Raw genomic sequence first — 16,160 nt, 5'->3', positions numbered from 1 at the left:
GCATAGCACTGGCCCCCAGATTGATGGCTCATCTTTGTAGATGTCAAATTAGGATTTTGGCTGGGCCTCGGTTTTTCCCATGCCCCCATTGCTCTTATGACTTTACTGCATCACTGTACCTCTGTTACAGTAATGCAGTGATTTTCCTCTTCTGGTAGCGATCCCCAAGTTATTTCTGGGTCTTCCTCATCTGATACCCTTGATTCCTCACACCATGAATCTGGGCCTATGCTGCGCTGTAGGTCACAGAGTTCGTTTTCACCTTCGCCCGCCACCAGTTTTCAGAATAGACATGAATCACCGTTCCTGCAAGCATCAAGTAGGGTGTCCAATCTGCTCCTATAGACGGCTTCCTTTTTCATTTTCATCGTGTCTGGTAGGATGCACGAAGCTCCCGGAGGCAAGATTTATCAACTGACGGACCCTCGTTTAAGCATGAGTCAATTCTCCCCTTGGCTCTCCTGCAACCGGCATCAAACCATTTGTGTTGCTTCAATAATCGATGTTTGACTGTCCTTGATGGCTTTGTAGTAAAGGGATGTTACATAGCTCTCAACCATTTGTGTCGCAAAGGCGGGTGAAAACACCCGTTTTTGTTTTTGGCGGGTGAGTCCGCTCTTTACAAGGCGGGTGACACTCGCCAAAAGCGTGTGAGTTGAGAGCTATAGATGCAGGCTTGGAACCATGGCATCATTCTCCCTCAGTGTTGTGGACTCATTTGTCACAGTATCACAAATTACATTTATATTCTCAATTATTGCTTTGTAAATGTCTGGCTTACGATTCTCTTCTTTGATCTTAGCCCATTTCATTGTTCATCTAACACGGCCCTCAACTGCTATATGCCTACCTCCTATAATTCACTTCCATCTTCTAAATTAGGGTAACAAATAACGCAGGCTGATTTTCATAAATACTGCAAGTAGAAATCTACATCCATCACTTCTTATCACATGGACAGCCATAATGAGGCAGATATTCAGGAATACCACATGCAGAAATAAGTTATCCCACGCATCTTCCAAATTATTGAGGGCCAGGGTGTTCAGCTAGTCATAGTATTATCCAGAAATCAGAGGAAAGCACCTCACAGCGTGTAGAATGCGTAGGGAGAATGTGCCAGGTTGCCCCTCGCTGCACGTGCTGAATAGAGGCTTGGAATATTCCCACTAGTCACAGTATTATCCAGACATCAGAGGAAAGCACCTCACAGTGTGTAGAATGCGTAGGGAGAATGTGCCAGGCAGCCCCTCGCTGCACGTGCTGAATAGTGGCTTGGAATATTCCCACTAGTCACAGTATTATCACAAGAGTGGGCAGTCAATGACAAATCTTTGTCACATCTTTTCTCAGTGATACTGAAACCAGGAGTGTGCCCAGAAGACCCCAATGGATGCCACAAGATTGAAGATGACGAGTGCTATGGCGACAACCACTGCCCCGGGGATCAGAAGTGCTGCGTCTTCCACTGTGGCTTAAAGTGCAAGAACGTGACAGCAGCAGCAGGTACCTGTAATGGAAGGCTGTTAAACCCGATGGAACACTTAACTCTTGATTTTATTTCAGGATGAGACAGGTCTTGCCACAAGTGGGGAGTGTCTCATATTTAAAACATTTCCTCATTAAATAACACGACAGGTGGTGAGCTGCATCTGCAAAATATCCCTTCTCACTAGTCATAGTTGAATGCTTGAACTCTGAATCAATCGAAAATTGTCAGGTTCGTCCATGTCGAACTTCTCAAATGTTAATTGTGTTTCCGGTAAGCAATTGCTTTAGAAACTGGGATGTGGGGTTGAGGGCAGTTTCTAGTCCATTTGGTGCCCAAGGGAATGTGCCCCCCTCAACACCACCGCGCGCGCCACTCCCACCGCACCCCATGCGCCACTCACAAACTACACTATAAAGGGACTCCTACCCAAAGTCAAACAGTCCGTCACACAAAGAATAAATTGCCATTTGCAATGGTGGGCCACATTTTAATTGGTGCCCAAGAGAATTGTATGCCCCAGTCCCACTTCGGCTGCAGATAATGAGGACTGGGCACACCAAGAGACCATGAATATGGCACAGGATGCAGTATATACAACCAACAAAGAACGCAAGATTCTGAAGGGGGGTTGGAGGCAACCTAAGCCAAAAGGGCAATGACAAGGAGACACCTGAACCCAATAAACAATCACTTTAAAATTCTTTGAATGGGAATCAAGTGTATGCTTTGATACAGTAAAGTCTGACTGTTGACTTGTTATAAGGATACATCGACCCGGATTATTTATTTATTCATGCAATGTTTGTCGGGTACCTGTATATTTATTTATTTATGCAACGTTTGTCGGATACAGGTATCCGACAAACGTTACATAAATAAATAAATTATCCGTGTCCATGTACGCGACAATCATTGCATAAATAAATAAACCGGGTCGTGGCTTAAAGAATATTTATTCAGCAACACTGGTCAAAACTATTATCAGCACAATGAAGTAACTCATCGCCAGTGCCATGGAAGTGGTTTATAGTGGAATTGATACATAGTTTGGGAAAGAGGCAGCATGAAAGAAATAGCGCCGCTTTAAACTATTATTTTGGCCATTTTCTGGGCTTGCAAGGACTCACCATGGGCCCAAATGGGTCTCCGTTTGTATCGTGTCGGTGCCCACGGGGCGTCCCTGCAAGGCACACCCACTCCCCACTGCACTTCCCCTCCCATCAGAATGCAAGCATGAAACCATTTTGTGACTAATGACCCACCATTAGCAGATTTCTGTCGGCATTGTGATGGGAGGGGCTGGTTTTAGCTGCAGGGGGACCTGAAGTGTTTTAATTGGGGTGCTTATGCCCACACCTCACCCCAAGTGGTGCGAAAGTGGTCAGAGGGTGCCTCTAACTTCTGTAATGTGACGTAGTACTTGCGTACTACGTGACATTACAGTCAGAAGGGGCAGCGCCAGCACCTGACCCGTGGAACTTTCACCACGGCAAATCGTCGCCCCACAAACTGGAGAATTTCCTCCCCTCCAGAGGCTCCAGGGACCGGGGGCAATGTCGACCCCAGGCAGCTGCCTGCCTCGCCCGGGCCAAGAAACTTTTGAGGTTTGGTTATCAGTCTGTAAAATTGTATTCAGAGAGGCAGGGGATTTTACCATGTGCAGGCACAGGGAATGGAATGCAATTACATTAGGAGGGTAAGATCTTTGTATGTAGAGAGAAGGTTGAATTGGGATCCCTGTCAACATCCCACGCACTTAAACTTTACTTGTTAGGGGGCCACTGCATCACAGAAAGCAGCCTGGGTGATGCTCATGGTCCCTACTTTTTTGTGGTTACTGAGGGAGCAAAAGACTGCAGTGAGTGGCTTTAGTGAGATACTGCACGCAGGCATTGTCTTTCACAAGGGCCAGAAAACCTCAGTTATTTTCTTGAGTGAGGTACACTTTCTTGCTGGAGAACCAGAAAACCCCACTGGCTGGTGGAGGTTTAAGATTGTATTCAGTTAATGCAACCATGTTTGTCAGAGGCATGCCATTTTTTGGGATCCAACATCCTGTGAAGTGGCAGGAGTATGTGTGAGGAATTGCCATCTGTCAAAATATGCAAAGCCCTGGCTTTTGAGATTTGTATTAGTGCATAAACGTATGCAGGTGATTCCTTCTCCAAAGGGGTAATTTGCTAACCAGATCCCCTTTGGCGCACCTCCACGCAAAAGCATAGTGCACATGCGCCCTGCTAGCTACGTCAGTAGCCCGATCTGCAGCACCCATTCCAAGGGCATGTTCAAAGGTCACACAAAGCCCACTTGACTGCCACAGCAACGTCATTGCAGCACAGGGGTGACATTTAAAGACATGCCTCCCGTACTCAAACTACAATGATCATGAGTACCCCATGATGGTGGCAAGGTAATCTCTAATAATAAGCTATACCTTAGTTTAGGTATAGTGCATGGCGTTACTTATGTTCTCCAACATTGGAACTTTCATGGATTCACATGCTTAGAATATTCCCCGTCGTCAGGCCGGGAACCTCGTTATATTTATGAAAAAACGTTTTCCCTCGGAAAAACCGGACACTTTTGTGTCCTATCGACGTCCTTTTGGGCCGCTTACGCATGCCCCAATAGGACGTGTGGTATAAATAGCCCCGCCCCCGTGGCTCCCTTCAGATTTCAACCGTCTCCAAAGAAGTCGGGATCACCTCGTTTTTCTACTCTTTGTAAGGTTGTATTTTCTTTCCCTATGTCGGGGAAAGCGCTGTTCCGCCCGTATGCCACGTGTGGGATGAAGAAAGTGTACGAAGGAGATGGGCACATGGATTGCCTTTATTGTCTTTACCCCCATCACTCTGCGGACAACTGTGATGTTTGCAAGGGGTTCTCGCAAAAGACATTGAAAGACCGTCATCAGCGTCTAATAACGTGGCTGAACTAAGGAGGCTACCCTCAGTCTGAGGTAGGGTCAGTGCACAGTCTGACATCGAACAGGCCTGAGTCCCCTGTAGTTCCTCGCTGCTCTGTGTCAGTGGAGCCTCCGGCAAAGAAGCCACGCCCTGAGGAAAAGAGTTGATCCTCGTTGGGGAAACATCTGGCGAAAGATGCCCCTTCAACATCATTGAAGCATGGTCGTGTGGACCAGGGCCGTCAACAAGGGAAATCTTCCTCTTTGTCTAAAAAGGACAAGAAAGACCCTTTAAGGAGATCCTCCTCAGCAGACCATCATCGGTCTTCCTCGGGTAGAGATTCAACGAAGCACCGGCCTAGAGAATCAAAAAAGGTGGGATCGCCTAAAGAGTCTGCGTCACAACTACCACTGCCGTCAGTGGGAGTCCTGTCATCGACGGCTTCGCTACTGCCTGTGTAGTCAATACCCGCAGTGGCCTCGTCGACCCCGGCGGCGACGATTGTGGAAGTGGCGCCTAAATTTCCATCGTCGACGGTGGAACCTCCAGAGGTTTGGCAACCGGCAGTGTATGATACAGTTCTGCCGGATACCCTGCTACTGCAGGAATCGGCTTGGTTGGTATCGTCGATGGAGGAGGAGCGGGAACAGGTTGTTTGTCCAACAGATCTTGGTTTACAGGGTGTAGGCCCGTCAACGGCCTCGGGATGCAAAATGCCCCCTCTTCATTGTCTCTGCTGAATCCGCAATCACTGTTGTCTTTGCAAGTGTTGTCTACGCTGCAATCCCTCTTAAGCCAGTTAGATGCAAGGCTACCTCCCACGGGTACACCTCCAGGGATACCAGTGATACCTGTTGACGACGCGGCAGGTCCTGCTCCACGAGCAACGTCAAAGGCTGATTTGCCGGCCTCCCGTCTGGTTAGCGAAGACCCCCACACCGGTCACACCCGAAGGAAGGTGAATTGCAAGATTCTGAATCAGATCAAGGGCCTAGAGACTCCTTCTCAGACATTTCATCATCGCCTTCGAGGGACCCTATGTGGGAATCGGATGGAGAAGTGGAAGCTCCTATAAGCCCGGCACAGCCGTCACCGCCAGATGACATTGGTTCCTTCCATGCCATGATGGCGAAAGCCTGTTTCGAATTTGGTCTGACCCCAGAGGAAGAAAAGAAGGAATGCTTCTTATTTGACCATATGGGGAAGAGGAGAAAGTCAGTCTTCTCGGTTCCCATTCTGGACCATGTTTGGCATTTGGCAGGAAGGCTTGCGCACCATGCGTCATCCATTTTCGGAGCCTGCAATCAGGGACAGGCTAGAAAAGAAGTTTAAAGCCCCTGAATCTACACCTAAGTGTTTGACCGCGCAACCCTCCTTGGAATCAGTAGTGTCGGCGGCGGCTGGCAGAAAAGCTAGGTCGCAACACAAGTGCACGACACCTCCGGACAGTGAAGCTAGAAGGCAGGATGCCTTTGGTAAGAAAGTCTTGGCAGTGGAAGCGACGACGGTCAAGGCCGCTAACTCGTTAGCTATCATGGCAAGACATGACTGTGAAATGTGGCATCGCTTGGCCCAATCTTGAAACACCTGCCTGAAGAGCACAGGAAGACAGCCATGTTACTGGTGCGTGAGGGGGAAGAGGCATCAAACCACTCTATCAACATCGCTGTGGATTTGGCAGAGTCCGGATTCAAACAAATAAATGTACAAACTTTAGGCCGGAAGTCCAGTATAAAGTGTTAGACATGCCATGTGGAAGGTGAGCAGTTGTTCGGGGAGAAGGTTGACGACGCCCTTAAAGGCATGAAGGAAGATTCGGACACGGCAAGGTCGTTGGGGGCCTTACAAAGTGGATGAGCTTTTAGGCCTTTTTGCCCCTTCCGCGGAGCCTCTGTGTCAAAGGTTTCCCCCCGGCTCACCTGAGTTCTCCTCTTGTGGTGTTCCGCGGAGGACTCCTTCTCCCGGCCGGACCGGGACTTGTATAAGTGCGCGCGAGTCGAGTCTGACTCCAGCGCGAGCGTTCAAAGTTCCAGGAAGTTGCGTATTCCAGGACGTCCAGGAAGAGGATCGAAGAAAGGTAAGAGATACTGGAAACAGGGGAAAAGGGAAAAGAATAAGGGAGTTGGCCAGGAACTTGGAAGGGTAACGCCGAGCAGCACACACACACGTCGAGACACTACCTAGAGATAGCGTTGAGACGCGCGGAGGGGCGCGGCGTGGCCCATTTATAGAACGTGCCGTGTCCGACGTACAGGCTAGTACGGAACACGGCACTGGGCACGGCCATGTTGGAAGTATCAAGGAGCACACTCTCCATCTGGACCAGGGCCAGGAAGACCAGAAGGGGCTATGCCCATGGTTCATGACACTCTGGGAATACCTGGTTCGCTGCATCCAGGGATCAGAGTTTCCACAGATCATCATACTCCTCCCAAGGGTACAGGCGAGCTGTCCAGGTGACACGAAGAGGCCGGGATTTCCAGGGGTCTAGGAGGAGAAGAGGACAGTCTTCGTCCGCCAAAAGTAAACAATCAGTCTCAACAATGACAATCTTCAGGACGTCCTGGGAGGCAGAGTGTCCCGTTGCGTCGACGAATGGAGGAGTATAACATCGGACCGTTGGGTGTTGGACACAGTAAAACTAGGCCACTCTTTGCAGTTCAAGACCATGCCGTCTCAAATTCCACCTGTGTATTCAGCGCAACCCCATCTTCATATATTACAGCAGGAGGTGCTGCTTATGCTGCAAAAAGGGGCTATAGAATTTTCTCCAGTGGCCGAGAGAGGCCTGGGAGTTTACTCCCATAACTTCATGCTAAAAAAACAAGACTCTGCAACGCCTGAAGTTCAAGATGCTTGCGCTTCAAGAGGTCATCCGATCGATACAACTGGGGGGATTTTCTGGCGTCGTTGAACTTACAAGACGCATTTTTCCACATAACCATGCGTCGACGACACAGAAGATTCCTAAGGTTTGTGGTGGGTCAGAGTCATTACCAGTTCAAGGTGCTTCCCTTCGGCCTGAAATCATCTCCCAGGATGTTCATGAAATGTTTAGCTCTGGTGGCAGCATGGCTACGAAGAAAAGGTCACCACGTCTACCCTTACCTGGACGACTGGCTAATAAGAGGCTCGTCCCCGGCAGTGACGCAAGCAAGCCTAGAGGCCATCATGCAACTACTACAGCGGTTAGGCTTTGTAATCAACTTCAGAAAATCCTTTCTGTCTCCTCAAGGAGCTTGCTGTTTTTGGGCGCGGAGTTCCAGACTCAATCAGGACTAGTGAAGCCTTCCATGGAGAGAGTTCAAAAACTCAAACAAAGAGCAGAGGAGTTGAGAACTGGCACCAGGGTGTCAGTCAGAAAATACATGTTGCTGCTAGGAGCCATGGCGTCATGTATTCCGCTAGTGAACAACTGTCGTCTCTTCATGAGACCGATACAGGAATTTCTGGCAGACCGATGGTCTCAAAGTCACGGATTGTGGTCCGACAAGTTGAAGATCAGCAGCGAGCTTCTAAAAGCGCTTCAGTGGTGGCAACTTTCAGACAACCTGACAAGAGGAATGCCTCTGCTGGAACTGAAATTTCAATTGACATGGTGACGGATGCATCTCAAAGAGGATGGGGAGCCCATCTGGGGTCCCTGCAAGTTCAACGCCGATTGTGCCCAGACGAGTCGACCCTTCACATCAATGTGCTGGAACTGAGAGCGGTTCGTTGGGCTCTGAAGGCGTTTTTGCCGCGCATACAGGAATCAGTGGTGAGAATATTAACAGACAATACTACCACAGTGTTCTACCTCCGGAAACAAGGGGGCACTTGTTCCAGAACACTCTCGGGCGAAGCCCAGGAAATATGGCACTAGGCCCTTGAACAAGGAATAAGCATAGTGGCGTACCATCTACCAGAGGTGAACAATGTACAGGCAGACTCTCTCAGCAGAGAGATGAACCAACTACACGAGTGGGAGCTGAACGATCAACAAGTGTTGAGCATCTTCAGGAAATGGGGTCGTCGTTCGCTGGATCTTTTCGCAAACCGGGAGAACAAGAACTGCAAGAAATTCACCAGCAGATGGCCACAGTCCAATTCGCTGGGGGATGCGTACTCTTTCCGGTGGATGGGCAGGTTCGCGTATGCGTTGCCTCGTTCCTGCTCATTCGACAAACCCTCCAGTGGATTCACAAATATCCATGCTGTGTGATTCTAATTGCTCCTCACTGGGCAAAACAGTCATGGTTTTCGGAACTACTCCAGCTATCTGTGGCAGAGCCAGTGAGGTTTCAAGAGACGCTGGACCTTCTATTCCAGGACAAGGGAGCGATTTGGCATCACGACCCGGGCTCCCTCAGCCTGACGGCTTGGCTGCTGACTTCTCCAAGTTTGGGGTCCTAAACATTTCTTCAGATTGTCGCTGAATTTTGGAGGTGGCGAGGGCTCCGTCCATGAATGTTTCATATGCATGTAAGTGGAAGAGATTCTGTGTGTGGTGTAGGGATCAACCAGGTGTGGATCTGATAAACATCTCCTCAGAGCAAGTTCTGCCTTATTTGCTACACTTGGCGAAAAAAGGATTATCTTTCACCTCCATAAAGGTTCACTTGGCAGCCATTTTGAGGTTTACCTGAAAAAGGCACTCGATTCCGTTGTTCAGTGACCAACTAGTCGAGCATTTCCTGAGAGGGTTATTTCGAACCTTTCCTCCGGCCAAAAAGTTTCCTCCTAGTTGGAGTCTCAATCTGGTGCTGTCAGGGCTAATGAAGGCTCCTTTTGAGCCTATGTCATCATCGCGCCTCAAATTTTTGTTGTGGAAAATGGCTTCTTTACTTCAGCAAGAAGACTGTCGGAGCTGCAAGCGTTGGTGATTGACAGCGGTTCCTTCTGCTAATCTTCATGTTGGGTGATTACCCTTCACTTTTGGATCCCGCTGATCCGGGTTCTTTTCCTTCTCTCAGTCTCAACCTACCTGTCAAGGGCACACTGGTTCCTGGCGCAGGAGTGGAATTAAACAACCACCCCCACACTGATCTTGATACCTGCAAGTCGAAGCTTACACAGGCATTCACAACCAGAGCAGGGAAAGAGGGTTAGGCTCTCGTTGGTTGGATGGGTAATAGAAGTTAGGGTAACCGGAAAAAGGGCTAGGTAGAGGTTGTGGACAGGGCTGGGGAGATTGGGGAAGGCTTGGCTGTTGCACACCTTTATCTTATGCCAAACAAGGTAGCTTCTGTACTGCTTGAAGGTGGATGCACTGTTATTAATTGTACCCTCAAGCAAACATAACCACTATGTTAACATCACATAGAACCAAACAAAGTATACAATCACAGTATGTCAGTTGGTAGCTCACTGACACTGACTAGCAATGCGTGCAACACTTAGATCTTTTAATTGTTCTAGTCCGGTAACGTGGTCCTTGATGTCACCAGTCGCGAGCTGTCAGTCTTGTGCTGCGTCTTGGAGGTTGTGCAGGCAAGGCTCAGGCTACAAAGAAAGAATATTGTGTTATTGCTTGCTACGCATTGACACTGTCATTCACTCTGCATGCCACTTTCATACGCTCTCCCTCAGTGGTTAATACCGTGTGAGACCGCACGTGGCTACCCACGAACTGTTTTCACAAGCTGTTCAATAATGCCAGCATGAACTTAGCCGCACATGGCTTGCGGCATCAAGTTTTCCCTTGGTTCCGCTTTCTCAGCACTACGTTCTTTTAATGGCAACGAGAACGTGCTTTCACACGTGGTTCGCCCCGGGTTAATGTCCTCCAGAACGTGGAGGCACAACAAATGCGGGGAAAAAAGGTGCCTCAAAAGCAGCTACTTATCTTGTTGTGCCGGCACAGGGACGATCGTTATGGGCTGAGATAGGCATGCCCCCTGCGCTTCCCCAGCTCCCTCTGCAGTGGTCCCGGATCTGTCTGCTGCGCTCCCCACTCCCTTTGCAGCGCGTCCCAAACTTATCTTTAGGCAGGCGAGGGGCCGGATGCTGGATCAGGTGGGACGGGGCCCCTTGTGCGTGGTTTTGGCCAGAGTTGCTCCGTGCACGTCCTCCTCCTAGGGATCCTCGAACACAAGCCCCGTGCTTTGGTGCTCGCGCATGCACGGTGACACGCGCCACGCCCAATCTGCCTTCTGATTGGCTGCCCATGCTCAAAGCATGCTGGCAATGTAGTTTTGATGTGCTTTTAGACTACAGAGAGGACAAAGCAGTCTTCTGTAAGGCAGCACACCCTTCTTGGCTGATTTCACAGTGTTATTAAAGTCTTTACATGAAACATGGTGCAAAACACCCACACATCCACCACCCTTAGCATTGGTTCATGTGCTTTGTCTGTGTGTTTTTGTTTTTCCTTTGGTCTGCCCCTGACACTACCAGAGCACTTTCCAATTTAAACAGAGACTTCCGAAAGGCGATTTCGTCTCGCTGGATCACTCTGTTAGCCTATGGCAAGTGCGGGTTTCACAAAATCACAGTTCACTCAGTGTTCCCCTCAGCCGGGTGCAAAAGCCTTTTCCACAATTCCCTCAGTCGGGTTCACACTTTCCCAATGTTCAAAACTTTAGCAACTTGTCAAGGACTTTTGATTGTACAAGGGGTTGGCTTGACCCTTGTATGACCACCTTGACACCTCATGTTGGCCTTTCCTATGGCCTCTTGGTACTTGTAGTTTTAATACTCTTTTAGCTCAACACATTCTCTTTGTTTAGGAGAGGGGTAGCAGCCAGAGACCTTTGAATGAATGCCCACGTGGTGCCAGACCACTCTATCTCTGGTATCCAGTTTGTTCATGAAAAGTATTTGTATCTTAATCTTCCTAATGTTGCCATTGCAATCTTGAGCCTAACACAGTACGGCCCACTATCAGGTTCTTCCGACTCTCCGGCTGTGCTGAACTTGTGTTTTTTCATTTGCTGCTGTATTCAAGGAAGGTACCACGATGGCAACCGTGTCTCCATGCCCTGGCTATCAGTGCGGGTGGGCTTCATGTACCATCGACATCCGTCACAACATTCGCCAGCTGCGATTCCCGGTCTTATGTTTCTTTTATTTGAGGCTTTGCAGTTCTGTATTCGGAAGGGCAAGGGCAACTCCATCCTTGATGTCCTTTCAGATCTTGCTGCCTTTCTCCTCTGTTTGAACTGCCGTCCTGGAATAGCTGCTTCCTCGTGCGTTCAGCCTTGCTCAGAGTGTGCTCTCGTGCTTTGCCTTTTATCCCTATGGGGAAGGGAAAGGGCAGTCAGGTGTGTGTAGTTGTCTGCAATTGCCTGAGCTTACTTGACCCTTTTATTGGGACATGTCAGTTAAACGGCTCTGGTATTAGCCCATTGTCATTCACAGTGTGAGAAAGTGTTCATGCTGGAAAGGGGGGGGTAGAGTTTCTAAATATCCCACTGGGCAGGATGGGGAAAAGGTGTCATAAGGAAGGGAATACCGTGTCTCACCCTTCCGTGCCCCATTTCCACTCCCCGAAGGCTCCCCATCCAGTCGATCCTCCCGCATTGGTCCACCCCCAGGAACTGGATCCAATAGCGATGGTCGTGTCCTGGCCACCTGGATGACAGATCCCTGGGCACTAGCGGCTGAGACACCTTCAGGTTTCTCATAAGGTCCTCTGAGTTCTGTATCTCCCTATGTTCCCTGTTCCCTGGTAGATGTTTAGGGGCGGGATCATGCTTCCCTCTTTGGATATCCTGGCCTTCCTTCACTGGTGGAAGATTTAAGGCAGACTCTACCATCAGCCAGGGTCCAAGATTGAGATATTCTTTGTTACATTTGGTAAAGTCTTCAGAATGATTTGCTAAAAGAGGGGCCCAGCCCTCTTTTAAAGCCATGTGGGCAACAATGATTGGTGTAGGCTAGGTCTACCTTAGTGAACCCATTCTAAGGTCCCTCCCAACATTCTCCTGTATGCCTGAGGTAAGAACCAGAGTGCTTTGCAACAGGAAAGGAAAAGGGATGAAAAACGGGAACTAGGTGTGCCGCAGAACTAAACTGGCTGAACCCTTCTCTCAACAGAAAGAGCTATGGGCTCACGTCCTTGTGGTACTAAGTCCCACCCATCTTTCTGTCTGTTGTGTTCAAAGAGTCACTTTGGTTAATGCTCTCCCCTGTGTGGTCCCTGTTAAAGCAGAAGGTCTCCCATGAAGCTGTGGTGAGACCAGACTCTCTGGCTCCTGCAAACCACATTCTCGCACCTTAAGAATGGGGTCCCCCTACTGGGGTGGTATACCTTAAACAACAGACCAAGACATGACAGTTCACTGCCATCAATACTGAGAGACGGGAGCTGACTTCAGGTTGACACAGTTACATATGAATGTTTGTTGGGTTTCCTGTATCCTTTGTTATCCTCTGCAGCCAGGCCCCGTATGGGCCTGTTTGAAGTACCCTCTATTGGTATGATAATCGCTGCAGGGCCTAACAAAAAAGCAGGGTGGTTCCATGGAACCTTTGTCAATTAATCAGGCCACTGCAGGCGGAAGGTTGTTCCTTCCCCTTGCTGGGAATGACATTGTGCACTCCTTGTGTGTCACATTCCAACTAAATATGACCGGGCAGACGGTGCCTGTTGGCTTTGTAAAGCCCGGAGTACACAGGTCTGTGCTTTGTCGTGGTGTGAGCATGGGAATATGTGTGTGGATTTGTCCCACACATTTTCCTGAGGTTGATCTACCATCATTCCATTTAAATACAAATTTCAAAAAGCTCAGGCGAGCGCACATCTACCATGCCGATGGTCAAATTCCTCACAATTCCCATATAAGAACATACTCATGTTTGCTTTGTGCATAATGCCAGTAATGATACTGTAAGAAACCATATCCATGCTTGTTCTCGCAATATATGGCAGTTTCTCCAGATAAGGACATGCTCCAGTTGGATTTACCATTAAGAATGCCATGTCGCAGTATGAAAACATGTCCAAACTGAATGCACCAAAATGCCAGTTGAGTTGCATAATAACACTTACCATTTTTTGCTTTATCAAAGATGCTCAATACAAAATGTTAAACAACAATAAGAAAGGGTTACACTGGTTACACCAAAATGCCAGTTCAGCCATCCAACACTTGCCTGGCTTGCTTTATCAAAGGATGCCCAATACAAAATGTCATGCCATGGGAAGAAAGGGCTAGGCTAGCTGCACCAAAATGCCAGACTACCCACGCAATATACCATGCTTGCTTTATTATAGATGCCCAGTAAAAAAGGACATGCCTACCTGCTAGTGTGCTAGCGCCTGACACATAATCACAATAATTATTAATGTGATTGTGTGTGTGTGTGCGAGGTACTGAGGGGCCTAAGGGACAGATTATGTGTGCGGGCGCTGCTGCCCCAGGGGATAACCATGGCATTTTGTACTGGGCATAGATGCCCAGTGAATAATTTCATGCCTCCCCTCTGTGACACCCCGCACTTGGCAGACACACATTATTAATTGTGTGCATGCGAAGTGCTGTGGGACCCAGGCGCGGAATGTTTTACTGGGTATGGGTATCTATCATAGATGCTCATTAAAATATGCCATCACTGTCCCCACTAACTTACAATGAGGGCCAGTGTACGCAGTAAGGATTGTATGTATGGTTTTGTCTCATGAGAGCGCAGAGTTTTACACATTAACAACTTTTCTCAGTGAAACTGAAACCAGGACAGTGCCCAGCGGCCACCATCAACTGCTTCAGGCCTGAAGCTGACCAGTGCCAGAGCGACGGCGACTGCTCTGGGGATCAGAAGTGCTGCTACTTCCGCTGCAGCTTTAAGTGCAAGAACGACACCGCAGTTACCTGTAATGTCTCGGGGTTACATTTGATGCAACACTTAACTCATATTCTTTCTTCCAAGCGGAGACAGGTCTTGTCAAAAGACAGGGATCTCTCCATCTCCAAGAAAAACATTGCACAAAAATAACATGACGTATGCTGAACTCAGGGGCGAACTGGCAAGGGGGCAAAGGGGCAACTGCCCCCCAGGCTGGCTGGGCTGTTGCCCCATGGGCCAGAGCTTCAAAATGTAAATAATATAATTGCAAAGATGAAATCCTTCAGAATCTAGCCTGCTACGATGGAAGCGAGAGCTGCACAGCTTGCTCAGACTCTGTGTAAATGGAGCCAGGCATTATTCTTGATTTCAGCAATACTCTAGATAGGCCCGGGAGGCCCTCACACATGGGCCTCCCCAATCGGTGAGAGGGAGAGGAGCCTAGACTGCAGTGGCATGTTCATACCGCCGAGTGGCAATGTATGCATAACCAATTATGTGACCCTGCATGGTAATGTTGGCACCACTGCTCCCCATACACGATTAGGAAAATGGCTGTTCTGTTGTTATTGCAGAAAATGGCAGCGTTACCTTGAATTCCTGCTGGACTTGGATATAGCTGTTTTGGAGAGATCGATCTTGCGAGCAACACAGAAACGGGGTCGGCACCGGCTCCGTACACTCATACGGGTCAAAAGGGAAAACGCCCTCATTGCTAATGGAGACTTTCGCCCTGACATCGATAAGGCGGTCTATTGAGATATAACAGAGACACCAACCAACAAATTCACGGGAACAACATAAGGGGATACAATTGGCTCGATTAACCAAGACTATTGATGTGAGGTCCAAGCCTGAGGAACGGTGCCAAAACCTTTGCACAAAACGGCGATAGATTCCGGCCAACTATTGCTTGCCAACTACATTCCTGTGAGGCTGGAACATGAAGGCACAGGAATAAAAATAGGTGACTACTCGCTAAACGAATCCAACACACACAATTTCGAGTTATTTACAAAACTGTATTTTTCATATCTGTATGTCCTGATGAGGCGCACTGGTTGGAATTCCTTCAACTAACTAGTTGCCCGAAACTCGAGTCGACACAACCACAGTTCCTACTCCATCCAGGAGTTGGATCTTACTTGGGTTTTATATAGAAACTTACGTGGCAATTGAATATATTTTAAAGAGATCTGACAATATATGCCATTTTCAGAATATATGTTGATGCACTTTATTAGATGAAAAATATTGTCAAGCATCTAAAGGTCTGTGGAATAGACCAGGTGTTCTTATTTTAGAACAGACAATAGATATTGCGTTTGTTTGCACAAGTATGAATGATATTAGTTTGAATGGGGATGAAAGGGTATGAGATGAATATTATGAGATACGAGATCACTGGTTGGTGTGGTGTTTTGTTACAATTAGATTTTAATGATTGCAAACTAACGATTTTCTCTTTTGTACACATTTTTATGATGGTGATATAATAAAAATAATAGCACCCAGGGATGTTACTTATACGGTGGTTATAGAAACGGCTGCTGGGCTGTTGGTGGTACTTACTTTTGGACACAGTTAAAAAACACACCTAGAAACATAAACAATTCAGTTATTAATTATTAGAAGACTACAAACTAAGGGGTTCATTCAGAGTTGTGCAGATTTTTTAATACCACTCAACAAAGTTAACCAGCTCCACCAGTGGTATTTCAGAAATATCACCTCTGATGGCGGGAATATAAAAGATGTTCTTTTCAGCCATTTTCAGCATCAATGTGAAGGGAGAAACGACTATGTCCAGTAGTGGCTCACATCACTACTGTTCATTTTCTTTATGCACAAAAGGGTAAACACTGCCCCATTATGCATTATATGGGTACGGTGGTGAGAGGAGGTAATCAGAGATGCCCACCTGTTTACCGTCTCAACATGGCCCTTTGTAGAAACGTGTTTCACTCTCTTGAAGGGAAGCACCCGTGTTTCCA

General features: G+C 48.0%; 1 protein-coding gene across 1 annotated transcript in view; it reads left to right on the top strand.

Annotated features, from left to right (window-relative positions):
- LOC138452541 (uncharacterized) overlaps positions 1 to 16,160 on the top strand; it is a 418,730-nt gene that overhangs the window by 103,031 nt on the left and 299,539 nt on the right. The window contains exon 3 of the mRNA XM_069604986.1: positions 1,354 to 1,506. Within this exon, the coding sequence (XP_069461087.1) occupies positions 1,354 to 1,506 (153 nt within the window). The remainder of the gene's footprint in view (positions 1 to 1,353; positions 1,507 to 16,160) is intronic.

Source organism: Ambystoma mexicanum, chromosome 4p (assembly GCF_040938575.1).
Source record: "Ambystoma mexicanum isolate Mex_15411 chromosome 4p, UKY_AmexF1_1, whole genome shotgun sequence".
In the NCBI taxonomy this organism is placed as follows: Eukaryota; Metazoa; Chordata; class Amphibia; order Caudata; family Ambystomatidae; genus Ambystoma; species Ambystoma mexicanum.
Note: the sequence above shows the minus strand (reverse complement) of the source record. Positions and strands in the feature narration are given on the sequence as shown.